This window comes from Urocitellus parryii, chromosome 10, assembly GCF_045843805.1.
Source record: "Urocitellus parryii isolate mUroPar1 chromosome 10, mUroPar1.hap1, whole genome shotgun sequence".
Classification (NCBI taxonomy): domain Eukaryota; kingdom Metazoa; phylum Chordata; class Mammalia; order Rodentia; family Sciuridae; genus Urocitellus; species Urocitellus parryii.
Genome location: NC_135540.1, coordinates 143,164,936 through 143,192,516, shown reverse-complemented (window position 1 = coordinate 143,192,516; position 27,581 = coordinate 143,164,936). Strand labels below are relative to the sequence as shown.

At 43.1% G+C, this 27,581-nt stretch overlaps 1 protein-coding gene across 14 annotated transcripts in view; it reads left to right on the top strand.

The window, feature by feature from the left end:
* The window catches only part of Add1 (adducin 1), a 71,085-nt gene that overhangs the window by 25,103 nt on the left and 18,401 nt on the right, over nt 1–27,581 (top strand). For 12 of the 14 annotated variants that reach the window (XM_026395306.2, XM_026395303.2, XM_026395304.2 and 9 more), the window contains 8 exons: nt 8,034–8,248; nt 14,604–14,766; nt 17,265–17,416; nt 23,047–23,127; nt 23,581–23,730; nt 25,332–25,475; nt 25,579–25,677; nt 26,517–26,693. In XM_026395306.2, coding sequence (XP_026251091.2) covers nt 8,054–8,248; nt 14,604–14,766; nt 17,265–17,416; nt 23,047–23,127; nt 23,581–23,730; nt 25,332–25,475; nt 25,579–25,677; nt 26,517–26,693 — 1,161 coding nt within the window. In that variant the 5' untranslated portion in view covers nt 8,034–8,053. Of the gene's footprint in view, nt 1–799; nt 932–8,033; nt 8,249–14,603; nt 14,767–17,264; nt 17,417–23,046; nt 23,128–23,580; nt 23,731–25,331; nt 25,476–25,578; nt 25,678–26,516; nt 26,694–27,581 lie in introns of all 14 variants that reach the window. The other 2 variants (XM_026395298.2, XM_077803201.1) reach the window with 1 other exon arrangement.

Genomic DNA, 27,581 nt, shown 5'->3' with positions numbered 1-27,581 from the left:
TTACCCAAAGAGTTTGGTCCTGTTTAGAAATGGCTTTAAAGGAGGTAGGAACTAGGTGTCCTGGCATGTGGGAGGCCAGGAGCCAGGATTGGGGCAGGCTGCACAGAGCAGGAAATATTTGAGTTGGCCTTTGAGTATGATTGGGGTCTGACAGGTTTTGAAGGGAGAGAATACTTTAATTACTTCATTTAAAATTTACTCAAGAGAAGAGTGCGATGGCGCATGCTTGTAATCCCAGTGCTTCTGGAGGCTAAGACAGGAAGATCGAAAGTTTGAGGCCAGCCTCAACCATTTAGCAAGGCCCAAAGTGACTTAGTGAGACCCTGTTTCAAAATTAAAAATAAAGAGGGCTATGGATTGTAGCTCAATGGTAAAACATCCCTGGGTTTAATCCCTGGTCCAAAAAAAAAAAAGCAAACTAGTTTATTGGGCACCTGCTAGGAACCAGGCAGTATAAAATCTGAGGGAAGTTGGTGATCAGCCTCCTCACTGTTGCGCCTCTTCAGGGCTCAGGAGGTGTCCTTCACTAGGTGGTGCTCCCTCCCCAGGACGCATGGGAAGCATCTCTTCCGTAAAGGTTTCCTAGGTATGCCATAACAAAGTAGTACAAACCTGGGCCTTAAAAGATGGCGCCTCCCTGTCCTGGCGGCTGCAAGTCCCCATCAATCTGTCCAGGGCTGGTTCCTCTGAAGGCTGCAAGGGCCCTTCTGTCCCGGGCTCAGCAGCTCCTGTTGTCCTGGAATCCCTGGGGCTCCTTGGCTGGTAGAACCACCACAGACCTCTGCCTTCATCTTCACAGGGCCTTCTCTCTGCCTGTGAGTCTGGGCAAGCTCCCCTTCTACGAGGACACCAGTCGTGGGGGACCAGGGCCCACCCTGCTGGAATAGGACCTCATCTGACCTGATTACACCTGAAAGGACCCTCTTTCCCTGTAAGGTCACATGCTGGAGTACTGTGATTAAGGATTTTTTTTTAAAATTTTTTTAATATTTATTTTTTAGTTTTCAGAGACACAAAATCTTTGTTTGTATGTGGTGCTGAGGCTCGAACCCGGGCTGCACGCATGCCAGGCGAGTGTGCGCTATCACTTGAGCCACATCCCCAGCCCTGTGATTGAGGATTTTAACATAGAAATTTTGAGGGAACACCATTTAGCCCATAACTTCCTTATTTGCTCTTTCTACCTCCCACTAGTAGACACTCCCTTCCTGCTGACAAATGATAGGTAGATGTCTCTCTGGGAAATACTTCAAGAATATGTAGAAATTCTGGCAAGAGTTTTCCAGCAGGCATTTTAACCCAGAGAACTTCTTTAATGGCCACCTTCTTGCTTGTTTTAATCTTTGGTTTGGTTTCAAATCCTGGCTTTAGGAATTCAAAAGTAAATCATGCAAACACTTGAAATAGTTGCCCATTAGTAAAAATATCTGTCAACGTGGAAGGTGCTGAGAAATAACAGTCTGACCAAAGGCTCTCGGATTAGTTCCCTAGATGTTTTAGAGAAAATGTGTCTGTCTGGGTTTTGGTCTGAAGTGAGGATGGATCATTCTGGCCCCGAATACCTTTGTTACAAAAAACTACAGGAGGGCGCCCTTAGTGTTTCCAGATTCACCTAGCATCTTCGAGTGGTGTCCTCTGGGATGTTAGAAAGGAATGTTAATGATGAAATTGTCTCCCATCCTGATGCCAGTGGAACAATGCTGAGGGAGCGTGCAGGGGCTGGCATCTAGAGCCTGTTGTTCAGGTTATCATGGAGCATTGCTGGCCTCCTAACCAGAAGAGCAGGGACCCTGGGCCTCACCCTGCTGCAGTATCACCAGCCCATGGCCAGTCTTCTACTTGTGTATCCCTACCTGCTCCCCCATGTTTTAAGTAGATTTCAGGCATCATTTTATTTCATCCATAAATATTTCTCTGTTTAACCGTGGGAATATCACAATTAAAAATTTTAACAGCAGTTCCTTTCTAGCATTAATATTCAGTTTTGTCCAGTTGTCTCAAATGTCATTTTTTGATTTACATTTTACAATTTGTTGAATTAGAATCCAGGTATTAGCTGCAGGTTTTCAGCAGGGGTGTGAGTGATATGATCTGGTTTTATATTTTAAAACTCTGGCCTAGTGGTGGAGAATGGATTGCTGTGGGGGATGGATAGAGGAACCATTAGGAGAGTGTTGCTGGTCTTGGGGGTGAGAGAGAATGCTCTGGATTTGAGCTGTGTGTTTGGGGGTGGGACAAAGTGGATGCATGATTGTCACATGGGCAGGCCAACCTTTTCTGTTACAATCCATCCAGACTTGTTTTCTTTTGTGTGTGTGTGTTGTAAAGGGTTGTTCCCAGGAATTTCATTAATTTAGGTGTCAATATATTGCCCATAGTGAAATTGTTAGGATTTATTTTGCAAGTAAAATTGTAGCAACTTCTAGATTATTGAGATAGAGAAACATTAACCCATACTTTATTCTACTGCTTCAATACTATTTGCCATTATATCATCTTGTATGTGTATATTTGCCATTATAATATAACATTATATAGCAGAATAGGAAATTTTATAGTTTTGCTATTAAATGCTCTAACCTTTTTTTGTGTGGTATTGGAGATCAGATCCAGGGCCTTATGCATGCACACTAGGCAGGCACTCTACCACTGAGCTGCATACATCCAGCCCACGGTTTTAGTTGTATATAGATATCATGCTAAAGAATTTCTGTAGTTTCATAATTTTGCATTGAACAAGTTCCCCAGCCTCCACATTTAGCCCATTAAGCCCCAGGTTTTCAATTTTGTGAATATTTCAATGGAAGTGACACAGGTGCATTAAAATAGCTTGAAATTCATAATCTAGAGCTTGTAAATTATTATGTTAATATTATAATCATTGTTTAATCATTCATCTATAAGTGTATATTGCATAATTATATATTGTGTACTATATTCATGTAAGTTCTTATAGGTATTCCATCCACATCTGGGACAATGGGATAAAATGGGTGAAAGATTTGCTTTTCTCTAAGTTGTCAGGAAAAGTAATTTAGAGTGGGATACACTTGCATTAAATAATGAAAATATTATAAATATATGAATGTCATAAAGTCACGGTGTTTTGGAATGCTCCAGGACCCTGGAAAATTTTAATCCAGTTTTCTTATTTTACATAATGGGAAACTAAGACCCACACTGGTGTTTAATAAAGGCTGTGGAAAGAAAATCAATGTAGCATATTTCCTATTTTTTTTTCTGCTGAAGACCATACATCTACATGTACCTGTAAAGGAAAAATGGCATGGATATTCAGTGCTTAAATTGAGGAGTATTATTATTACAAGTAAAACTTAAAGTTAACAGTATAGATTCATGGGGGGGCAGAACACATTTTAAGGGTCAAAATAGTAGATTTATGTACATTCTCAGTAAACTGATTCACTGGGTTTTTAAATTTTTCTGACTTTTGAATTACCATTGGAACGGCATAGCATTGTTTCCTAAAGTTATTTTAGAAATTACATTTCCCATTTTTTCTATAAATAATACGGCATAGCATTGTTTCCTAAAGTTATTTTAGAAATTACATTTCCCATTTTTTCTATAAATAATACTGTGGCTTTTATGATGCACGAGTACACATTGAGACCCGATAGTAATGTTTTCTGATCCCTTACGCTTTCTGAAATGACAGGCATGCTCATGGGTTAGAGTCCATTGCCCCCAGTCGCTTGAATGAGCTTTTCTTTATTATTCATTTTAATGTTAAGGAATGAACACTTTAGTACCAAGTACTAAACAGCCTTCCTTTAGAGGCACAGTGATTGGAAATAAATATTAGCACAGATTACTCAGTCACTTTATTTTACTTTTGCTGTTAGCCCCACCCCCAATGTTTTAAGTTAGCTGGGTTTCTTTAAAACTTGTGCTTTTAGTGTTTTATTGATTGATCCTAAACTCCATGCTTGGTCCTTCCAGTCATTCTTTTTTTTTTTTTTTTAAAGAGAGAGAGAATTTTTTAATATTTATTTTTCAATTTTCGGTGAATACAACATCTTTATTTTATTTTATGTGGTGCGAGGATTGAGCCCAGTGCCCCGTACATGCCCCGTGCATGCGCATGATCGCTTGAGCCACATCCCCAGCCCTCCTTCCAGTGGAACTAATTCTACAATTCATCCACCTCCCCAATTCACCTCCCCAATTCCTCCCTTTGTGCCCCTCATGAAGCATCTGTGGAGAAGAAAGACCATACCTTAATGAAAGATTCTGCCTCCTTTCCTGCAAGGCTGAGTTCTAGTGACAAGCAGGTCTCTGTTCAGCAGCAGGAGAAGCTGCTTGGGAAATGTGGTTTTGAGCAGATTTTAATAGTTAATATTTATTTTGTAACCATTTATTGTTAGACATTAAGATTAGTCCTTTCAGGGCTGTGGATACAACTCAGTTGATAGAGTAGTTGCCTAGCATGCACAAGGCCCTGGTTTAACCTCAGCATCACCACCAAAAAAAAAGATCTTTTGCTGGGTGCTGTGGCACTCGTCTGTAATTCCAACGGCATGGGAGGCTGAGGCAGGAGGATTCAAAGCCAGCTTCAGCATCAGCCAGGCACTAAGCAACTCAGTGAGACCCTATCTCTAAATAAAATACAAAATAGGGCTGGGGATGTGGCTTAGTGGTTGAGTGCCCCTGAGTTTAATCCCTAGTACCAAAAAGAAAAAAAAAAAAAGATTTGTTCTTTTAAAATTATTGTGAGGGCTTGGGGATGTGGCTCAAGCGGTAGCGCGCTTGCCTGGCATGCGTGTGGCCCTGGTTCGATCCTCAGCACCACATACAAATAAAGATGTTGTGTCTGCCGAAAACTAAACAATAAATAAAGAAAAAATAAAATTATTGTGATTTTTAGTTGTAGATAGATACAACACTTTTATTTTATTTGTTTTTATTTTTATGTGGTGCCAGGGATCGAACCCAGTGCCTCTTGCATGCTAGGCAAGCACTCTACCACTGAGCCACAACCCTGGCCCTAAAATTATTTTTAATTAGTCCCTTTTAACATTATTCTTAAAATCACGTTAACAAAACCCAAAGCCAGAATTGAGAAAGGCCAGGTATAGGTTTGTACTTGAAAAGTAGGGTCATGCTTAGTCTTGACTACTGAGCTCAGAATGTGTACATTTTAATTCTAATCTTATTTAAGGAGTGGAGTGCAGGCAGGCCTGGTATGTAGACCTTCTCACGCCATTCACGGTTTTGGCAGTTTCCAGCAAAAGGAAAGCAGCCTGTCTTATCTTGAACATGTTGGCTTCACAAAGAATCTTTTCTTTCAGGACTCTGGGAACTCTGGGAATCAAGAAGCAAATCCCACCCGTTACTTTCTAGCTAAATAAGTTTCCTCATCTTTAAAGTGAGCAGAATAATGGTGTATCAACTCAGGGGCATTGAGAACAGATCATGTACAGTTCAAGCAGTGTCCACATGCAGCCTGGCTGCTGGCCTCCTCCTCCTCTCCTTTAATTGATATTTATGTTTTTTTAGCTGTTTATTCCAGCCCAGAAAGCCATCCCAGGATTGAGTAGCTTAAAATGATTACTTTTTCATATGTCGTTATTTTGCAAATCATGAATTTAGGCAAAGCTTAGCTGGGCAATTCTGCTCCATGTGGGCATCCATTATGACCCCTTGATGGTTTTCAGGGTCTTATTTTTTTTTTTTTTTTTAAGAGAGAGTGAGAATTTTTTATTTTTTAATATTTATTTTTTAGTTCTCGGCGGACACAACATCTTTGTTGGTATGTGGTGCTGAGGATCGAACCCGGGCCGCACGCATGCCAGGCGAGCGCTCTACCGCTTGAGCCACATCCCCAGCCCCGGTTTTCAGGGTCTTAAAAAAATATATTGTTTCAGGGCTGGGATTGTGGCTCAGTGATAGAGCGCTTGCCTAGCATGTGTGAGGCCCTGGGTTCAAACCTCAGCCCCACATATAAATAAATAAGTGAATAAAATAAAGGCATTGTGTTCATATGCAACTACAAATATGTATAAAAAACTCTTTAAATAAAATTACTTCAAATATCAAGTTGTGGCAGTCCTTGACATTCCTGGATGTGCCTTCTCGGGCAGGACTTGAAAACGCCTCCTCTGCCCGTGGTTGCCTCCTGTGCTCCATGGTGTCTTGTCCAGCACAGTGTTTCCTTGTGAGGAGGGCTACATCTTCTCCCTGTCCCTGGCTTTTACCTGTGCGTGTGGTGTCCAGTAGAAAGCCTGCCTTGGCCAGCGCCCAGGATCTAGCTTCTTGTCTTCTGCACATTATATAGTGTTTGCTGCTGGGTTTGGATCTGTGGTCAGGCAGGCACCAGCTACTTTTTAGTTGCTAATCTGATTAGCCCTTAACTCTCTACCTTCTCATCTCTGTGGCCTGAGGAGCTGATGCTCAGTCACCCACCATTAGAAATCCCTGCCAGTGGCCTTGCAGACATTTGTCTTGTATCTTTTACTTCTTATCCCTTATTTATTAAAAGAAAACATTTTTTTTTTTTAATTTTGTTCACAGCCTCGCACATGCTGGGGACTGTGGTAGGTGCTAGTTCCACAGTTCAGATGGCCAGTTTCCCTGTGGCCTTGGCTGTTGTCTGTGGTCACAAGGGCCTGAAGTTGGAGAGAGGAAACCTAGGGAAGTTCATCAGGGTAGCTGTGGGCCAGGCCAACAAAAACTGCACCCCTTCCTGATGTGTGCTGAGACCTTTGTGTCCTGCTCACAGGTGCTGCTCCTGGGTTGTCTGTCCTTCCCCAAAGGTCCCCACTTTGCCTCTCCTATGCAGCTAGTGTAAGTTCAGTGTCAGTGATTTGTGCTTCCTTCTCCAATTTTCCTTAAGAAAAGGCCCGTGTTTCTGACTCTTCAGGCCCCGTGGCTGGTAGCTGCAGACACTGGTCCCAGGCTGGTCCTTTTCTGGCTGGCTTCTGTGACAGCTTGATGAACCCTTTAATTTCAAACATCCCCTGGTCTCAGAGTTTTTGTTTTAACATCTCAAACAGTGCCCCTGCCTTTTACAGTGAGTCTGTCTCCTTGCTAAATTGTGTCTGAACTGTTTCTGGAGCGTGGTCGTGTCCAATTTTTGTGCCCAGTGTACAGTGAACTGGATGTAGGAAATGCTCTGTATGCTGTATGTATATTTTTGAAGCAGTCTTTCAGTATTTTATAGAAACAGAAAAGGAACTATTAAATGATTAAAGGCATTGCTTAGGGATTAAAGATGAACATTATATAGTATATAAGAACATCATTTTAGGTGAGGGGTTGGGTTAAATAGAATGCAAAGTAAGTACCCGTGTCAGCAGACTTAAATTTGAGCCCTCTTGGCATCTTTTTATATTGTTCACAAACTGGGGCATATTGACATTTCTTGTATTTACTGTTATTTATTCTTGGTACCAAAAATGTGATTGTTAATGGGGACTGTTTCCATCTGCATGAATGTAGATGTGCTAATAACTTCTCTTCCTCTGATCTGTTTGGGGAATGCTTTGCAGGGATACTACTGATACATTTTTTGAAAACTATTAGAAGTCAGATTTCTCAGGGTGGTGCTCTATGCTCAGCATAGAGCATTAGTTAGCGTGTGGAAAGCCCCAGCTTCATCCCTAGTACTGGGCAGGGATGGGGTGGGGGAGGAGAAAGAAATCAGATTTCTCCAGAAATGAACTGTGCTGCTATTAGCAGATCCTTTTTGTGTGGGATAAATCAAGAGTGTGAATTATCATGTAGTCAGAAGTTTAGTGTTCAGTTCTCTTTGGATTCGTCAGTGGACACACAGTAGCTTTGTTAGATTGTTCTCCTGTTGTCTGATAAAGAACATGGCCACTGAATATGGAGGACGGGAGACTACCAATCAGCTTGTGTCTCTGAAGCCACAAAGAAACCCATAGGTCATGGCTCCTATTGTTAGTCATTGTGTCCCCATGCTGAAGGTTGTATTTACCAGGCTGATGTGCTCATTATGAAACGCTGTTGGACATTTGAAAACAATAATTCTTTTTATTTTGATTCTGTAGGGCCCTAGAAAGAGTGTACAATGAATGGTGATACTCGAGCTGCAGTGGTGACCTCACCACCCCCAACCACAGCTCCCCACAAGGAAAGGTACTTCGATAGAGTGGATGAGAACAATCCAGAATACTTGCGGGAGAGGAACATGGCACCAGATCTTCGCCAGGACTTCAATATGATGGAACAGAAGAAGAGGGTGTCCATGATTCTGCAAAGCCCTGTAAGAGGAGTGCTTTCTCTGAGCAGATGTGATCTTCTTATGCTGTTGTATGAGTGGCCTCATCATTTTTTCTAACACAGGAGGTAGTACATCATATCGAGGTAGATGGTTGTTGAAGGAGTTCAGCTTAGTCTGTGTTTTATCAGACTCAATGAAGAATCTTCAGTGTCAGAACGGAGAGGAGGGCTTTACTTCTCTTTCTTCCTGTCTTAACTGCTTTCCAGAGGGCTTACTTTTTAATTTACTTATTTTTTGGTATTAAGGATTGAACCTGGGGTGCTTAACTACTGAGCCACATCTCTAGCCCTTTCTTTTTGTTTTGAGAGAGGGCCTCACTAAGTTGCGGAGGCTGGTCTTGAACGTGTGCTCCTCCTGCCTCAGCCTCCCAAGTGGCTGGGATTGTAAGTGTACCACCATAGTCCCTGGCTCAGAAAATAGTTTTTTTTTTTTTTTTTTTTTTTTTTTTAGGTACTAGGGATTGAATTCAGGGACACTCGACCACTGAGCCACATCCCTAGCCCTGTGTTGTATTTAGTCTTACTGAGTTGCTCAGTGCCTTGCTTTTGCTGAGGCTGGCTTTGAACTTGTGATCCTCCTGCCTCAGCTTCTTGTGCTGCTGGGTGTGTGCCACCATGCCTGGCAGAAAATACACACACACACACACACACACACACACACACATATATTTTTTTTAATATAAGACAGCGGAATGCATTACAATTCTTATTACACGTATGGAACACAATTTTTCATATCTCTGATTGATACACAGTACATTCACACCAATTTGTGTCTTTGTGTCTTTTTTTTTAATGTTGATGGATCTTTATTTTATTCATTTATTTATATGTGGTGCTGAGAATCGATCCCAGTGCCTTGCACATGCTAGGCAAGCACTCTACCACTGAGCCACCACCCCAGCCCCCCACAATTTGTGTCTTCATACCTGTACTTTGGATAATAAGGATCATCATATTCCACCATCATTAACAACCCCATGCCCCCTCCCTTCCCCCCAGCCCCTCTGCCCTATCTAGAGTTCGTCTATTCCTCTCATGCTCCTATCCCACTCTGAGTCAGTTTCCTTATATCAAAGAAAACATTCCGCATTGGTTTTTTGGGATTGGCTAACTTCACATAGCATTATCTTCTCTGACTCCATCCATTTACCTGCAAATGCCATGATTTTATTCTCTTTTATTGCTGAGTAATATTCCATTGTGTATATATGCCACATTTTTTTTAATCCATCATCTATTGAAGGGCATTTAGGTTGGTTTCACAGTTTAGTAATTGTGACTTGTGCTGCTATAAACATTGATGTGGCTGTGTCCCATGTGCTATTTTTAAGTCCTTTGGGTACAGACCGAGGAGAGGGATAGCTGGGTCAAATGGTGGTTCCATTTCCAATTTTCCAATAAATCTCCATACTGCTTTCTAAATTGGCTGCATCAATTTGCAGTCCCACCAGCAGTGTATGAGTGTACCTTTTACCCCACATCCTCGCCAACACTTATTGTTGTTTGTCCTCATAATAGCTGCCATTCTAACTGAGGTGAGATGAAATCTTAGAGTGGTTTTGATTTGCATTTCTTTAACTATTAGAGGTGATGAACATTTTTTCATGTATTTGTTGATTGATTGTACATCACCTTCTGAGAAGTGTCTCTTCAGGTCCTTGGCCCATTTAGAAAATCATTTTCAACATCACATTTAACTGCATTAAATTGGCAACCCGATGGGGTCAACCAGAATGTATCTTGTTCACCTCTATAGTCTCTCTGTTTTCCCCTGGAACTTCACCACTAGCAGTTCCAGGTGACATTTAGCTAGCTGCTACATGTCTTTGCACATGTTCTTCCCCGAATGTCCTTCTTCTGCCTCTCTCTATTTCCCTCTGGCATCCCTGTGAAGTCTCGCTCAGGGGGAGCAGGCCCTCCTTTCTATGAGCTGTTTCTGACTCCGGTCCATAATGGAACACCTGCAGGACTGGCTCTCACCAACCACTGGCTGAGAGGTTCTGCCGTTGCTTGTTCTTCCACATATCCTTGGCATGACACTATTTCAGACAGCAGAAAGGGGAACTTTCTTTTCTCATTCACTCCTCAGAGAATTAAGAACTGTGTGCACACCAAGCGCTGTGATAACGCTAGGGATAAAACTGATGTTTTCAGAGTATACCTGTTAGAATTTTCTCCGCCCCATTTGTTGATACAGAGGGAGGAAGGAAAGATAGATTTGGATGGTTTTTACCACCTAGAGTCTGAGTGCATATCTTGGCTTCATCATTTGGTAGTACTGTAACTTTGGCCAAGTTTCCAAGTTTTTCCATACCTCAGTTTTCCATCTGTAAAGTAGCTCCTTTAGAATTGTGACAGGGGTCAAGTGGGTGTTATGTGTAAAGCTCTTAGACTGTCTGACGTGGTGGGGTTTTGGGCCTGAGCAGCTAGAAACATGGAAATGAGCATTTCTAAGACTGGGGAGAAGAAGTCCCCATCTCAGCATTCCCACGTGGAGAGCTTTTGTAGGAGTGGGATTTTAAGCCTGAAGTTCGGTGAGAGATCTAGGCAAAGAAGCCAGCGTGGGAGCCCTCAGCACACTGTGTGGGCAGAGGAGCTCATCAAGGGAGGAGTGCTGGCAGAGGAGAGGACTGAGGGCTGTGCTCTGGGAGATGGGCAAGAACTAGCAGAAGAATCTGAGAAGGAGCAGCCAGTGGCGTGGGAAGAAAACCAGGAGAAGCCCTGTGCAGGGAGTCTCTGCAGAGGCTGGAGAGGTGGCTGGGTGGAGTCCTGCAGAGCCTGGTGTTGGTCTTGGGTAATTTGGTGAGCTGCAGGTGAGAAAGGCAGAGCCCCTGGACCCCAGAGGGTGTGAGGAGAGAATTTGGACTGTAGAGCTGGACAGTTCTATGAAGCCTTTTGCTAAAAGGGAGCACAGAAGCGAGGCAGTAGCTGGAGGGGGTGTGGGACTGAAGAAGTCTTCGTGGTCAGGTGGGTGAAATGACAGTGCATTTGCACACTGAAGGAGCTGTCCAGGGGAGAGGGAAAAGCCATGGCACAGGAGAGGGGGACTGCAGATGTCTTGCCCTTTGATGGGCCAGATGGCATGGGAGCCAGAGTGCAAGCGGAGGGTGGGTCTCAGCCCAGTGAAGAGGGGGAGGCGAGTGGGGCAGGAGCTTGTGAGGTTTCTCCTAAAATAGGTAGGATCACCTGCTGAGAATGGGCACAGGGAGTGGCACAGGAGACTGCAGGAGAGAGAGGGCATGAAGAGGAGTGGGGCAAAGGGCCAGGAGAGTCAAGAATGGCCTGGGTTATTGCAGATGGGGACCGAGCAAGAGGCCATAGACTTGGGTCAGAGAGCGCAGAGCAGTTATGTGGCCCGTCTTCATTCCTGCCTGCCCCAGCCCTTTTGCCCAGCACCAGGAGAGGGAAGGAGAGTTGAGATTTTTCCACATGAAATGGTAAGAAGTTGGAGAAATGACTTTATTAGGTCTAAGCTAGGTGAGGTCAGGACACGGAAGGTGAGGCTCATGATGGGATGGAAGAAAGATGAGTTGGCTGCTAGGAGTGGACATATCCGCAGGATGGCCTCGGGATCCAAGAGGGGCATAGTTACCAGGAATGACAAGGCCTGAGGTGTGGCCATGGGATTGGGGGCTGAGGTGGGCTGGAGGAGGGGGGATCTGGAGGCGGAGAGGCAGCACTAAGGAGACTGAGCTATTGGGAGTTGAGACCACAGGATCAGGGCGAGGGCTCGGCTGTGCCTGCTGTGGGGGTGGGTGCCGGGTGCAGGGGGGACCTCCAGGACTCCTGGTCATCGCCCAGCTAGCCCCTGGCCGTTTGTGCTGTGGATGCACAGGGCCTCTGCACTGTACCTTTTCCCTTTTGTTTTCTTCACTAAGGTTTGGAATTCTTATCTAAAGTTTGTCCTCAGTCTGTTCATAGTGGTGTAAGTGGATTTGGAAACTACTGAGATGGGTTGGGTGAGTGTTCAGCCTGAGGGCCCTGAGCGCAGAGGGCCTGTTCCTTCAAGGCTCTCGCACCCCCTGTGGCCAGCATTGCTCACCTGCTAGAGGCAACTGTATCTCTCTCATTTATTTTTTCTTGGTTCTGTGGATTGAACCCAGGGGTGCTGTACCACTGAGCTACACCCCTAGCCTTTTCTGGAATTTATTTTGAGCCAGGATCTTGCTGAATTGCCCAGGCTGGCCTTGAATTTGAGATCCTCCTGCCTCAGCTTCCTGAGTTGCTGGTGTGCACCCCTGCAGCTGTCCATTGACTATGTTCTGATGATTTATTTCTTGGTTGGTTTTCCCTCCCTTATTGACCACCACAGAGTATGATCTGTGATATTACGTATCATGATGTGGTGGTAGGTAGGGGTTCTTGAGAGGGCTCTTTTTCTTTTTTCTTTTTTCTAAGTACTGGGGATTGAACCCTGGAGTGCTTTACCATTGAACTACACCTAGGCCTTTTTTTTTTTTTTAAATATTTATTTATTAGTTATTGGCGGACACAACATTTTTGTTTGTATGTGGTGCTGGAGGATCGAACCCGGGCCGCACGCATGCCAGGCGAGCGCGCTACCGCTTGAGCCACATCCCCAGCCCCAACCTAGGCCTTTTTAAAAAAAATATATGTATATTTTTTAGTTGTAGATGGACACGATATCTTTTTTTAAAAAATATTTTTTAGTTGTAGTTGGACACAATTGGACACAGTACCTTTATTTTATTTTTTTTTATTTATATGTGGTGCTAAGGATTGAACCACACTGCACTTGTGCTAGGCAAGTGCTCTACCTCTGAGCCACAACCATAGCCCCTCTTTATTTTATTTTTATGTGATGCTGAGTATTGAACCCAGTTGTATGATAGGCAAGCTCTCTACCCCTGAACCACAACCCCAGCCCATTCATCCAGACTTTAAAACAATTTTTTTTTTTTTTTAGTGAAGGCCTCAAACTTGCCATCCTCCTGCCTTAGCCTCCTGAGTTGCTGGGATTACAGGTGTGCCCCATGTTGACTAGCTCTTTAGTGGGCTCTGGGGTGACACCTACTTCTACTGCTGAATTACTAGCAGTGGATTTTTTGTTGCCCACATCCCCAGGCTGTCCTTGGCAGTTTTCCACTGATATTCCCAGTTCAAGCAATGAAGAAGAAGAAGTTAGTTGAATGGGGGATCATCAGGTCCCTAGAGTACTTACGATTATGAGTGGGTCATCATCAGGACGCTCACGTTTTCATAGTGGATACCACTTACAACTCTCTGATAAGAAGATGAGTGTTTCTTTATAGACTACATGAAAAATTGTATTAATTAAGTTTACGGAAACTATGAAATATCTGCTGTTACAATAGTGACTTTATATTACAAGGACCATCAATCCAATGGAACCTTTTTGAGTAATTTAATATTTGGTAAAGGATGTATACATTAGGGTTCCTTTTTCCACTTTAAAAAAGTAATTTTGGAAGCATTTTGGAGAAAATACTGGAAAGCACAAAATAGAATATGAAAATTACTAGTAATTCTGTCACTAAGAGAATTACAATTAATGTTTTTAATGAATTTACTTGTAGTCTTTTCTGTTTAGATATATATTTTACTCTTACAGAAACTGGTTATATTGCTTTATGACCATTTTGACTCAAAAATACACCAAGAGCCATTATCTGCCCTTAAGTTTTTACAGCTTTTGAATGTGTACATAAAGTTCTCAGGGAATCTACTCGGTCCTCTGTTGTTAGAAATGGAGGGTAACTTTCTCTCTTTTTTTCCCCTTTCTATATTGGGGATTGAACCCAGGCTTTAGACATGCCAGGCAAGTGCTCTACCTCTGAGCACCCAGACCCTGTTCTTGTGTTTTGAAAGTAGTGCTGGGCTGGAGATGTGGCTCAGCGGTAGCGCGCTCGCCTGGCATGCGTGCGGCCCGGGTTCGATCCTCGGCACCACATACCAACAAAGATGTTGTGTCCGCCGAGAACTAAAAAATAAATATTAAAAAATTCTCTCTCTCTCTCTCTCTCTCTCTCTCTCTCTCTCTCTCCTCTCTCACTCTCTCTTTAAAAAAAAAAAAAAAAAAGAAAGTAGTGCTGAAGTGCATGTTTTTATGAACAAATCTTGGAGGACATTCTGATTATTTTCTTGAAATAGATTCCTAGGAATACCTGTTTATATTTTTAAGTTTTTATTTTATGAAACAACTTAGTAGAAAAGAATGTACCTTTTATATTCCCAGTAGTAATGTATGAGAATCTGTTTTACTTTTCCAGCAATGGCTGAAAACAAACAAATTGGTTTATGTTATAGTAGTCACCTCTTAACACACAGAAATGTTATTTCACTTGTTTTGTTAGGCTTTCTGTGAAGAGTTGGAGTCAATGATACAAGAACAATTTAAAAAGGGGAAGAACCCCACAGGCCTATTGGCATTGCAGCAGATTGCAGATTTCATGACCACCAATGTACCAAATGTCTATCCAGCAGCTCCACAAGGAGGGATGGCCGCCTTAAACATGAGTGAGTAGTTCTTATCTTTTTGGTGGTACTGGGGGGATTGAACCCAGGGCCTTGTACATGTGAGGCAAGCAGTCTACCAACTGAGCTATGTCCCCAGCCCCATGTTGAGTAACTTGAAAATTAATGTGTTTTAGTCAGTTATGGTGAAAATGAGGCTGTGAACCCAAAATGTCTTGAATGTAGAGGACCCCTTTCCTATTAAACTGAGAAGATTCAGTTGTTTCTAAGGCACATGACTTTATGTGACTTCGGAGGCCCTTGGTGGATTAAAGTGGCTAATCAGGGATCATGCTCACGTGTAGCACATCAGTTTTGACGGAATTCATTTCATCCAGGCCAGCATTTCTTACACATGAGTATTTCTTACCTGACCTGCCAATTCTCAGTGCTGCTTACAAACTAGTGAGAAGTGCCCTGGTGAGCGTGAGCGCAGAACAGCCTTCAGGGGAGTGCGCTGTGGCTGCCGACTTCATGCACACAACGCGCCGGACCAGGCAGTCTGGCCCCCTGCGTGTGGTGTCCTGGGTTGCTGCCACTGAGTCCAGCTGGAGAGTCAGACCTGGCTGACTCTCAGGTCACAGGTTGCCTGCCTGCTCTGTGTGTTCTCAGCGGGTGACTGGTGGTCAGCAGCTGTACTCCATTAATGTCTGTGGAGCACTGAGAGTTGCATTTGGTTGGCCAGCTGAGGCTTCTGTCCTGAAGTCTGATGGCTGTAGCAAGGTTTTCATGTGTGTGTGGTTTTTTTTTTTTTTTTTTTTTTAAGGCGGGGGTACTTTTTTTTTTTTTTTTTGATTTTCATGTTTTTAACAGGTTTCAATGATATTTGGTATGAATTAGATAATAATAGATTTTTAGTTGCATATTGTTTTCTAATCAAAGATGAAGCAAAAAAAAAGAAAAAAGAGAAAGGAAAGAAAAACGAAGGGAAACAGACCTCCTCCTCTCTCTGAGTCCTTTTTCCTTCTTGTGCTACTGCTGTGGCGGGGACCCTGGCACGGTGTCCAGGGTCCAGTGCAAGGGTGAGCACTCAGTCCTGGCGTTGTGCCTCATCTTATGCACAGCACGTTCAGCCTCTGGTCAGGTGTATGTCAGGTTGGATTTTCCGTAGATAACCTTTTTGAAGTTGAGGGTGTATCCTTCAGTTTCTATTTGCTGAGAGCTTTTATCCTGAACATTGTTGGATTCTGTGGAATGCTGCTTCCGAATCTGGTGAGATGTCCCGTGGCTGACTTCTTCAGTGTGGTGTGGGGAGTGCACTGACTACTGTTTGAATGCTGAGCCGTCCTTGCATTTCTGAGATGAGCCCTACTGGTTATGACTTTTTTCTTTTTTTTGGTAATTTTTTTAGTTGTAGATGGACACAAAACCTTTTATTATTTTATTTATTTATGTGGTGCTGAAGATCAAACCCAGTGCCCCATGCATGCAAGGCAGGCTACCCCTAAGCTATAGCCCCAGCTCCCGGTCATTTATCTACTGCTGGATTATTTGCTAAGGTTATATTAAGTACTTTTTGGTGTAGGAAAGTTTATGAAAAGCATTCATCTATTTTTCTTGTGATTTCTGTGTGTGATTTGGGTAGTAAGGTAATGCTGCCTCATGGATCGAGGTGGCAAGTGTTCTGGAAGAATTTGTATAGACTTGGTATTATTTCTCCCTAAATGGTTGACAGAATTCATAGTGTCATCTAGGCCTACAGTTTTCTTTTTTTTTTTTTTTTTTTTGGTACCAGGGACTGAACCTAGGGGCACTTAACCAGTGAGCCACATCCCCAGCCCTTTTTAATGTTTTATTTAGAGATAGAGACTTGCTGAGTTGTTTAGGGCCTCCCTGTGTTACAGAGGCTGGCTTTGAACTACTGATTCTCCTGCCTCCCAAGCTGCTGGGATTACAGATGTGTGCTACCGTGCCCTGGCCTGGCCTAGAGTTCTCTTTGTGGAAATGGTTGTAACTGTAAATTCAGCTTAATAGGACTTTTTAGGATATGTGTTTTTAATTTTTAATTCTTTTCTATATCTTCTTTTAAAACCAGCTTCTAATCTAATCAAAAACCTTAATTTTTTTTTTCCCTAGTTTTTATTTTTTTGGTATGGGGATTGAACCAGGAGCACTAAACTACTGAGCCATAGCCTCAGCCCTTTTTATTTTTATTTTGAGGCAGGGCCTCACTAAATTGTTGAAGCTGGCCTTGAACTTTTGGTCTTCTGCCTCAGCCTCCTGAGTTGCTGGAATCACAGGTGTGCACTACATGCCCAGCAGTGCTCTGAGTTTCCTTCTAAGCATGCTACAGATTTGGCTTCCTTTTCTCTCTGTACTTCTATCTTACTTATAGTGATTAATATTGAAGAGCATGGTCTTTCTGTCTTTGAAGTTTTTGAGACTTTATGAATGAATGTGGAAGATAAACATCTCAGAACTTACGTTCTCAGAACTTACGTTATTTGGTTTAAATTTGATAGGAAACACTAATATTTGAGTATTGTTTTTCTTCATTCCAGGTCTTGGTATGGTGACTCCTGTGAATGACCTCAGAGGCTCGGACTCCATTGCTTATGACAAAGGGGAGAAACTGCTGCGATGTAAACTGGCAGCGTTTTACAGGCTGGCAGATCTCTTTGGGTGGTCCCAGCTCATCTACAATCACATCACGGTGAGTGTCACACGGGGCAGGCGATGAGCAGGAGTGGAATGGCCCACGTCTGGCACCAGCCCCTGCAGTCAGGAGAGGGAAGCAGCCTTACAATCCTTTCTCTTCAGATGCTGGACTAAAGAAGAATGATCTTGAGAATTGGCAAGTCAGAAGTTATGAGGATAGCTGTTTTTCAAAATTTCTTTCTTGCCTGGTAACCTAATAAATGAGTGTTTACCAAATTATAGGCATTTCCTAAAAATCTTTTTATACTTAAAATTTCCTTCCAAATCAGATCAAGGTCTTCTCTTTTTCATACTTATCTCTTCACCTGCTCCAGTTTTAAGCTTTATTTTCCCAATATAATAAGTCCATTTCTTTTCTTCAGTACGTTCTTGTAACAAATATTACTGGATATCTACTTTCTTGTACCAGGCCTTGTTCTAATTTGAATTATGTCAGTGAATGAGGAGTCTAACCCTGGTGGGTGGTTCCTTTTTCGTTCTAACCATCAGCCCTTATTTGCTTGCTTTTGTCCATCTTTCTTTCATGGTCCATCATTTCAATCTTGTGCTACTTGCTGCTCCTGCATCTCTGCAGCCAGATCCTACTGTAGAGTCTCATCACAGAACCCATTGGCTTTCTGCTATCTTCAGAGCTCCAGACCTGCCCCCCAGCAAATGACCTCATTATGCCACAGAAAAAATGGGATGCTTTGCCATTGTGTCCTCCTGGCGGCCTCTCCCAGGGCCCTGCCTCTGATCAGACTTCCTCTCCTGGCTTGGCACCTCATCTGCTCCTGCCCTTTTACATTGTTCAGGCATCAGCAGGTGTCTTGTTAGTGTTGTTGTTCTTTTATAGAGATGGCTTTTTTCTCTGAACTGCTTCTTTGGGTTGGTTTTTAAACTTTTGCAGTCGTGTGTGTGTGTGTGTGTGTGTGTGTGTGTGTGTGTGTATGTTTCCATTTAACTTCCTTTATTGGATATTTAAAATTATTAATACAGTACCTACTGTTGTAACATCTCTCTTAGGAGGGCCACTTAGATTGTTTAGTCCTTTTCTCTCTCTTACACTCACGCACACTGGCACACATGCATGCACTCGCACGCACACACACATGCATGCACTCACACATGTACACACTCACACATGTACACACTCCCATGCTCACACACTCATACTCACACACACACTCCCAAAGGATGGTTTTCTGCACATGGACTCGTGCCCAGTGGTGCTTGGTTAAGTTATCTTCTGGACTTGAAGGACTGTCCAACCCCCTGAGCTGATAGTCTAGAGCCCACCCTTGTGGCCAGTGTGCTGGGTGTCTGAGACTGGACATTGATCTCAGGCAGGGCTCCTGAGTTGCCCCCTCTCTTATTCATTCTCATTGTTTAATGTGAACTTGACAATTACAAAATGCAGGCTGCTCCTGTCCTGCCCATGTGCTGCACTTACATGGTATGGTGCTCGGCTTCCCATAGCAGTGGCCTTCCCTCTGTGAACTTCCTTGTTGATTGGCTCCACCCACAGCAGTGTCAGGTCTCTAAGGGGTGGTACAATCCTGGTCCCTGCTGTGGCCCAGTATCAAGAATGGTGCCTGCATAGGATCCACGCCATTAGTACCTGTGGGGTGATCAATGGAATGACAGCCCCACTGAGCCGAAATTACCTCAGTAAAATGACAAGCAAGAGCTGCTAGGCCTTTTGTTTTTTGCTCAGTAATCCAGTCAGCCAGCACATTGTGGGCTCCCTGGTGTCTGCTGGAAAGTTGCTGGCCTCTGGTCATCATGCTTGACAGGATGCTCTAGTGGAGACTCAGTGCTGGATAGTTGCCTAAAAACTAGTTCTGTGGAAATGTTTCCAGCTGTAATAGGAAATGTAATCCATGGCTTTAATAAAAGCTTCACATTCTTTGCAGATTTTTAAAATGCTGTCTACCACTAGTCCTTTTATAACGCTATATTTAAGTAAATCTGACTCATGTAAATTACGTGTTTTTTCCTTTAATTGTTTAGGAATTGATAGAATTAAAACATTATAGTTAAGTGTTTTAGTCTCCTGTGAATGGTCACTTGGGTCTTAATGCTGAATGAAAAGAAATCCAAGTTACCAAAAATATTTTCTAAATCTTGTGAACTAGAACTATAGTTTTTGAGGAAGAGAGATTAAAAAAAAAAAAAAAATATATATATATATATATATATATATATATAGTTTTTATTTTTTTGTTTGATTATTTGTGGCTTCCATTTTTTGTTTTACTAAGTATTGTCGTATAGATACTTGATAGAAAAGAAATATTAATTAATAATGCATTCTGCTGTCATTTATTTTTAAAAAATCAATAAAAATACAAAAAAAAGAAATATTAATTAAGTTTATCAGTGCAACAAAATGGGCCAATAGGTCGTTCCACCCTTTCTTGAAAGCAGGTCAGGGGGATTTTCCACTCAAGGGATTTAAAGTGCTGACAGGTCTCAGAGGACTGGATTGGAAGGTCTAGACTAGGTCTTTGTTGTGAGATGGTGTTGGATTTAGAGCCTTTGGGTAGAGGAGGGGCAAGCCAGGGTGGCCCAGCTAGCATGGTGGACTCCTTGTGGTCCATAGCTGGGGGTGTCTGTATTTTGCACTTTCTCCTTTTTGCTTCAGACTCAGAGAATTGTATTTTAGAGATCTGCTAAGCTCACAAATGGAAGTGTGTCAGGAGGAAATGAGTCAAAGTAAAACATTATGTACAAATGTATTAAATATAGCATTATTTATAGCAATGAAAAATTATCCAACAATAGAAAATGGCTTAGTTATTTTTTTAAAAATATTTTTTAGTTATAGATGGACACAATGCCTTTATTTTATCTTTTTATTTTTATGTGGTGCTGAGGCTCAAACCCAGTTCCTCACACATGCTAGGCAAGTGCTGGGACACTGAGTTACAACTCCAGCCCCATGGCTTAGTTACCCAACATCAGTTTGAGAGAACATTATATTCTGTGAAAAATAAACTTACATGGTACATGACAAATAAAACATTATTAGAAATGAGAAAATATAAAATATGTCTATTGTTTACAGCAGTGTGAGAATATGTATACACGTAGACAAAGGAAAAAATGATTTAAAATAACTATGTTTTTTAAAAAGTGAACCCTTTCAGCATGTTTCTAAAATTTGCATGGTTTGATTCCTGATTTAAAAAAAAAAAAAAAAAAGTTATAGCCTAGGTCGGTGCAGTGGTGCACACCTACAATCCCAGCTGCTTGAGTAACTGAGGCAAGTGGATCACAAGTTTGAAGCCAGCGTGGGCAACTTAGTGAGACCCTGTCTCAAAATAAAAATGTCTAGGAGGTAGCTCAGTGGCAGAGTGCCTAATACTGCAAACTAAAAAATTTTTTAAAAGCTTACAATCTGGAAGATTTTGCCCCATATATACCTAACAAATTAATATCCAGGATAAAGAACTATCAATAAGAAAAGGAGAAACCAGTATAAAATACACAAAATGTAAGACAGTAACTTCACAAAAAGGGAAATGTCTTTAAAAAAAATGGAATGTTGCTCATTGGTAACCAGAAAATTGTCAGTTAAAATCACAATGAAATATGTTGCAGACTTCAGATTTAAATTTCAAAAAAAAAAAAAAAGATGATTGTGGAAGCCCAGAACTGTTGAATGCTTCAGGCAGGAGTGTGCATTACATCATGCCCTTTGGAAAGGGACTTGGTGTCACCTCCTCGTTACCCCCTGGAGAAACTTGATCATGTACATCAGGATACAGGTGCAGGAGCTTTCATAGTAGCCTGGTTTATACAGCAGAAGCTGAAGCCACATGCCTTGAAGGGAGAATAGATGCATAAGCTGTAGCATTTCACAAAGTGGCTGCTGCACAGCTGTGAGAGCAAGCTGCAGCCGTGTTTTGGAGGACATGAGAAACACATTGGGAAAGACACTGCTGAAGAATACATAGAGCAGGCTTCCACCTGCATGAGGCTCATAAACAGAAATTAAATATCATGCTGGGCAGAGATGAATGTGTATGTAGGAAAACTGTAAGGAAGAGAAAGCCTATTCTTAATATATAATTCAGAATAGTAGTTATTTTTGAGATTTGGGAGAAATGGAGCTCCTGAGTTGTTATTCTATTTCTTAAGCTGATTGATGGGTTCATGGCTGCTTGATTTGTTATTATATTTAAATTATCATATACTTTCCCTAACTCCTGGTTTATTACATGCTGGTTATGTGCTCTACCGTTGAATGACACCCCCAGCTTGAATTTGAAGATCATATACCTTCTAAATACCCTTGTATGTGGGATTTCAAAATAGAAACTTAAGATAATCCAACAGAATCTAAATTGAGTTTTTCTTTCTTCCATCCTTATTTTTTCTTTATTCCAATTAATTAAACAAATTCCTTCTTTTATTTTGTTTTGACCCAACTTGGAAGTTAAGGCAGTTGCTTTGTTTTGCTTTAGATAGTCAAAAAGGTCAGTGTACTTTTTTTAGGTAGAAAAGAATTGACTTCAAGAGATAAAACATGCAGCTGAATCACCATTGATGGGAACGTGCAAGCACAAAGCATGCGTATGCTTTGGAAATACCCAAGAGAGAGAGCCCAGGCCCCGAGCAGCAGAGCTGCATGGAGATGGGTATTACTGAGTCCGAGTGTAGAGAAATTGTTCGTGATTTACCACCGTTCCTCCTGCTGCCAAGAGCAGTAGTGGTGGGGCAATGCCATTTATCCAGAGTAGGAACCCTTACCAACCCCGTTCTACTGAGAGAATCAGGTGAGTTTAGAATGAGGATGACATTAAGGGAAGCAAGGATAGTTTCAGATACCTGAGACTTGTCAGAGGTAGAGCTTGCTCTGTGTTGCACACCAGCAACTGTCATGAGAGATGGGACAAGGCGATTCTGCTCAGTGGCAGGACTGCCTGATCAGTAGGTCTGTCCAGGTCTTTTGGTGGTTATTGCAGTATCACGGTGCCCACAACATAGGCTCCCAGCAAGAATTGCTGAGTGATAAATGGAGCAGACCCCATTAGGATGTGCCCAAGCCTACCCTCAGTTAGATGGGATTTTCTTGTGGGCAGGACTCTTCTGTTTTACTGCTGTGTTCCTTGTCTGGTGTGTGCTTGGTGCATAGTGCCACATCTGTAGTGAATGAATTTTTTTGGAGAAACATACTTTGGAAGGAGCAAAGAATAGTGAGGTGATGTTTTTTCTGATGAAGCCCTAAGGAGAGATTGCTTTCATTTATAATTTTTAATCATTTTTCTATCATGCCACAGGTTTTGAGTATTAACAAAAAACCATTTTGACTTTTAAAAAGTAGGTTTTTGGTTTTCCTTATTATACCTCTGAGAGTGACCTTCTTGCCCATTTGCAGTAGAATAACCTGGTATCAGAGGGCTAGTGTGGAACTGGTTATTCTCCACAAATCATTTTTCATGAGTGCCACCAGGAAGCACTTAATGTACTTTATGTTCAATTACTATGTGATATAAACCCAGAAGGCTTTCAGTGCCTCTTGGTTTGTGGTAGGCTCTCTGCCGAGGGGCCTCCCATAACTCAGCTGTGAGTTGTGCCTGGGAGAGATGCAGGTGCTTTCAGCAGGACTTGGGAACTAATGCGGTCATTTTCCCACAGACCAGAGTGAACTCGGAGCAGGAGCACTTCCTCATTGTACCTTTTGGACTTCTTTACAGTGAAGTGACTGCATCCAGCCTGGTAAGAATGTCTTCCTTTGCACCAAGTTTGAACAATCACGCTGAATCTTCAAGTGCTTTCAAATCCGTTGGCATACACAGTACTCAAGGAGTGGGAGAATCCAGTCGACATATAGAACTGATTAATTCAGTTAGAGAACAAGCTTTGAGAGAAGTTGGAGGCTCTTTGAACTTGGGTTTTAAACATTTTACAGTTGCCAGGCGTGGTGGTGCACACCTGTAATCCTGGCAACTTGGGAGGCTGAGGCAGGGGGATCATGAGTTCAAAGCTAGCCTCAGGAGCGCAGTGAGGCCCTAACCAACTTAGCAGGACCTTGTCTTAAATAAGAAAAAAAGGGCCGGGGATGTGGCTTAGTGCTCACATGTCCCTGGATTCAATCCATGATACAAAAAAAAAAAAAAAAAAAAATTCAAGTTCACTTGACATTTAAAATTTTTGTTTCTTTTATTTCAGGTTAAGATAAATCTACAAGGAGATATCGTGGATCGTGGAAGTACTAACCTAGGAGTGAACCAAGCTGGCTTCACATTGCATTCTGCAATCTATGCTGCACGGCCAGATGTTAAGTGTGTTGTGCACATTCACACCCCAGCAGGAGCTGCGGTGAGTGCTGCCGGGGGCATCGAGGTCCTCGCTGGAGGTGCTGCACATACCTGAGTTGCACTTGCTTGTTTCATAATAGGGATTGAGTCCAGGGCCTTGCACTTTCTAGGCAAGCACTCTACCACTGAGCTATACTCTAAGCCACTAGTTTGATTTTCTTAAGAGCAAAAGAAAAGATTTCGTCCTTCTGCAAGGATTAAGGAGAAAACTACAGTGGCTCTTGGAAATGGCCTCAAAGAATAGGCCAGATATGACTGGCCAGGTCAAAAGAAGAAGCACCTACAGACAGCCACAGTGCAGCTGTGGACAGCCATGGGAGGCAGGGACCTAAATAGTCACTTGCTGGATCCAGATTAGAATACTGTCCTAGGGGTGCTGTGGTTGTGGCTCAGTGGCAGAGCACTTTACCTCTTTGGGGATGTATGTACAATCTAATTTTGAAGAACCTCTAATAAATCTGAAAATGTTCTTTTGACTGTATGATTAGAGAATCACAGAGGGTTGAGATGCTAGGGTCAGATTTCAGTGTGTTGAGATCTGTGGGGTAGAGCCTTGTGTGGGCTCAAGGAGAGACTGTGGACACTGGGACTGAGCCTGCAGATGGGAGGGGGGAAGCTCGGAACCAGCCTGCCAAGCTGCCCCACAGACCTTCTGTCCAGAGCCAGAGGACCCAGCCTGGGTCGCTGGGCAGAGGCATAGGTAGTGCAGCTGCCAGGAGATCTGGCCTCCAAGCCTAGAGCTTCCTGGGACCTTCCTGGGGCCTCAAAAAAGGAAAAAAGAGAAGGTTTTGGAATAAGTTCCTTGGTAAGGCAGTTCCTATGAAGGTGGATCCACTGAAAGGAACTCTGTGTGGTTTTGTCTTTTAGATGAGCTTTTCCTCTGTGCCGCTGTGCTGTACGTGTCCGAATCTTTGGACCTTGTCAGTCTAGTCAGAGCTGCTGTCTATAGAAGACCTTCAGAATTAGACATTTTAAGGCCAATTTTGGGGAATTTGAGGAAGTGTAAGGGCTATGTGAACACTCAAATTTTTTTTCTTTCAGTCTTAATTTTACATAAATGTAGAGAAATTGTACAGTCTCATTGTCCTAAACTCTTGGTATATTTGGTTTTATCTAAATTTCAGGTGTTTTGTTTCTACTTGCAACTTGACATAAAACTATGCCATATGCGGTGGCTAAGGAGGCTGAGGCAGGAAAATCGCAGGTTCAAAGCCAGCCTCAGCAACTTAGCAAGGCCCTAAGTAACTCAGCGAGACTCTATCTCTGAATAAAATATAAAAAGGCTGGAGATATGGCTCAGTGGCTAAGTGCCCCTTGGAACATCTATTTTTGAGGAACCTATGAGGCTTTCTTTGTGCTGGACCATGGCTCACTGAGTCCATACGTCTCAGCTTATATAGCACTATAACCAGTGGAAACTCCAGAGATGTAGGTCTTGTCCCGAGTGAGCCCAGAAGTGCTGTTTATGCATATGTTCATGTGTTCATTCACCCCAAGGAAACGTGTGCTTTCTATATATCTGTGAGGCGAGTGCTTGCAAGCCAGTTGCAGATTGATGCTGACTTTTCCTTCCCTGGTGACGACTGACTGCTTATTCTCCAGGTCTCTGCCATGAAGTGCGGCCTCTTGCCCATCTCCCCAGAAGCACTTTCCCTTGGAGAAGTGGCTTATCATGACTATCATGGCATTCTGGTTGATGAAGAGGAAAAGGTTTTGATTCAGAAAAATCTGGGGCCCAGAAGTAAGGTCAGTGGGCCTGGCACCTGGTCTTTCCTGGAGGGAAGAAGAAGCGCTCCGAGGCATGTCCGTCTCGTTGCCTGGCTCCATCCCACTCCATGCTTCCCCTCAGGTTCTCATTCTCCGGAATCACGGGCTCGTGTCAGTGGGAGAGAGCGTGGAGGAGGCTTTCTATTACATCCATAACCTCGTGGTTGCCTGTGAAATCCAGGTGAGGGTGGTCGTCCTGTGGGGTGTGAAGTTCACTTGGTGTTTTCAGGGGTCCTGAGCCTTTGAGCAATCTTTGCCAAAGATGAGCTCATGAATCTGGAACTTGGCCAGGACAAATGCATTTTACTGATTTAAGTTAGCAAAAGATTACTGGACTTTTCGTTCCTAATTTTTTATTTTTTAAATACATAAGTTGTCAGCATTTATGGAGCACTGGTATATGCCAGGCCTCATGTTGGGCACTTTTTTCTTTTTTAATATTTACTTAGTTGTAGATGAACATACAGTATCTTTATTTATTTTGATGTGGTGCTGAGGTTCGAACCCAGTGCCTCATACATGCGAAGCAAGTACTTTACCACTGAGCCCCAGCCTCAGCCCCATGTTGGGCACTTTGTGCAGGTTGTGTGTGTGTGTTATTTCCCTCTGCCTTTACACGCCCTTTTTGAAAACGCTGGAGCTGAGAGGTGGGTTCATCCAGACTCGTGGCCGGGACACTGCCCGAGCTCTGCTCCAGGCCAGGCTCTCACTCTCCCTGACTTAGGTTTGGAGCCAGTGAGGCTCCAAGTCTTGAGGGTCCTGAATGGTGCTTTGTTTTCCTATTTATCTGCCAAGTGTAAATGCCCATTGTCTTTGTCATGCTGGAGAAGAACTCTGAAAGTCGTGTTAGGGTCAGTGGATCAGTGCCCACAGTGCTTCTTTTTTTTTTTTTTTAATTCTTACCACTGATGGCTCACTTTGTTGAAACCTGCATAGCTGTACAAGTACGTGTCATAGTCGTCTGCTTTTCTGAGTCTCTCTATGGTACGCAAACCATAGTGTTTGCTTGTTTTGGAAAAGGTTCGGACGCTGGCCAGTGCAGGAGGGCCAGACAACTTAGTACTGCTGGATCCCGGGAAGTACAAGGCCAAATCCCGTGCTCCAGGGTCTCCGGCGGGGGAAGGCACTACATCACCTCCCAAGTGGCAGATTGGGGAGCAGGAATTTGAAGCCCTCATGCGGATGCTTGATAATCTGGTAAGAATGGTGCTGCCACTCGATTAGAAAATTTCTTTCCCGAAAGCTCATTGATTTTTTTTTTTTTTTTTTTTTTTTAAGGCAAGCAAGATGGCTACTTTTACATGTATCTGAATGTCACCCTCAAAAATCATGAAGCTGGGGCTGGGGTTGTGGCTCAGTGGTAGAGTGCTTGCCTAGCGTGCTCGAGGCCCTGGGTTCAATCCTCAGCACCACATAAATGTAAAATAAAGATATTGTGTCCACCTAGAACTTGAGAATTAAAAAAAGAAATCATGAAGCCGCCAGGCTTTTTAATATGCAGGCTGAATCACAGTTAGCCACAGTGGTGTTTTGTTTTCCCAGCTAATGTTGTGTTGGGGCAGGTGGGGCAGGAGCGCAGGCTCCTGCTGGCCAGCGTCCACAGGCAGGCTGGAGGGCCTTGCCACATTGTCAGCCTGGTGTCTGTGTAGTTGTAGCTGCTTGGGGCCTGGTTGCTGGGTTCCACAGCTCTCTACCTGTCGTATTGGTGGGAGACCCTATGCTACTTATGTCAGGGACACAGAATGGTACCAGCAAGGCACAGAAGCAGGATGGCTTGCAGCATTGATGGCAAGGGCAAGACCACAGACCACACTGGCTTCATGCAGGCCAGGTCTATGCTGGGGCGGCTGAGGACGGATCTTGTCCTTCTGCAAGGATCAAGGAAGAAACTGTACGTAGAAGGTGGCTCTTGGAAATGGCCTCAAAGAATAGGCTGGAACATGACTGGCCAGGTCAAAAGAAGAAGCACCCACAGACAGCCAGAGTGCAGCTGGGGACAGCCATGGGAGGCAGGGACCTGAATAGTCATTGCTGGATCCAGATTAGAATTCTGTCCTGCGGGGCAGGGTCATGGCTCAGTGGCAG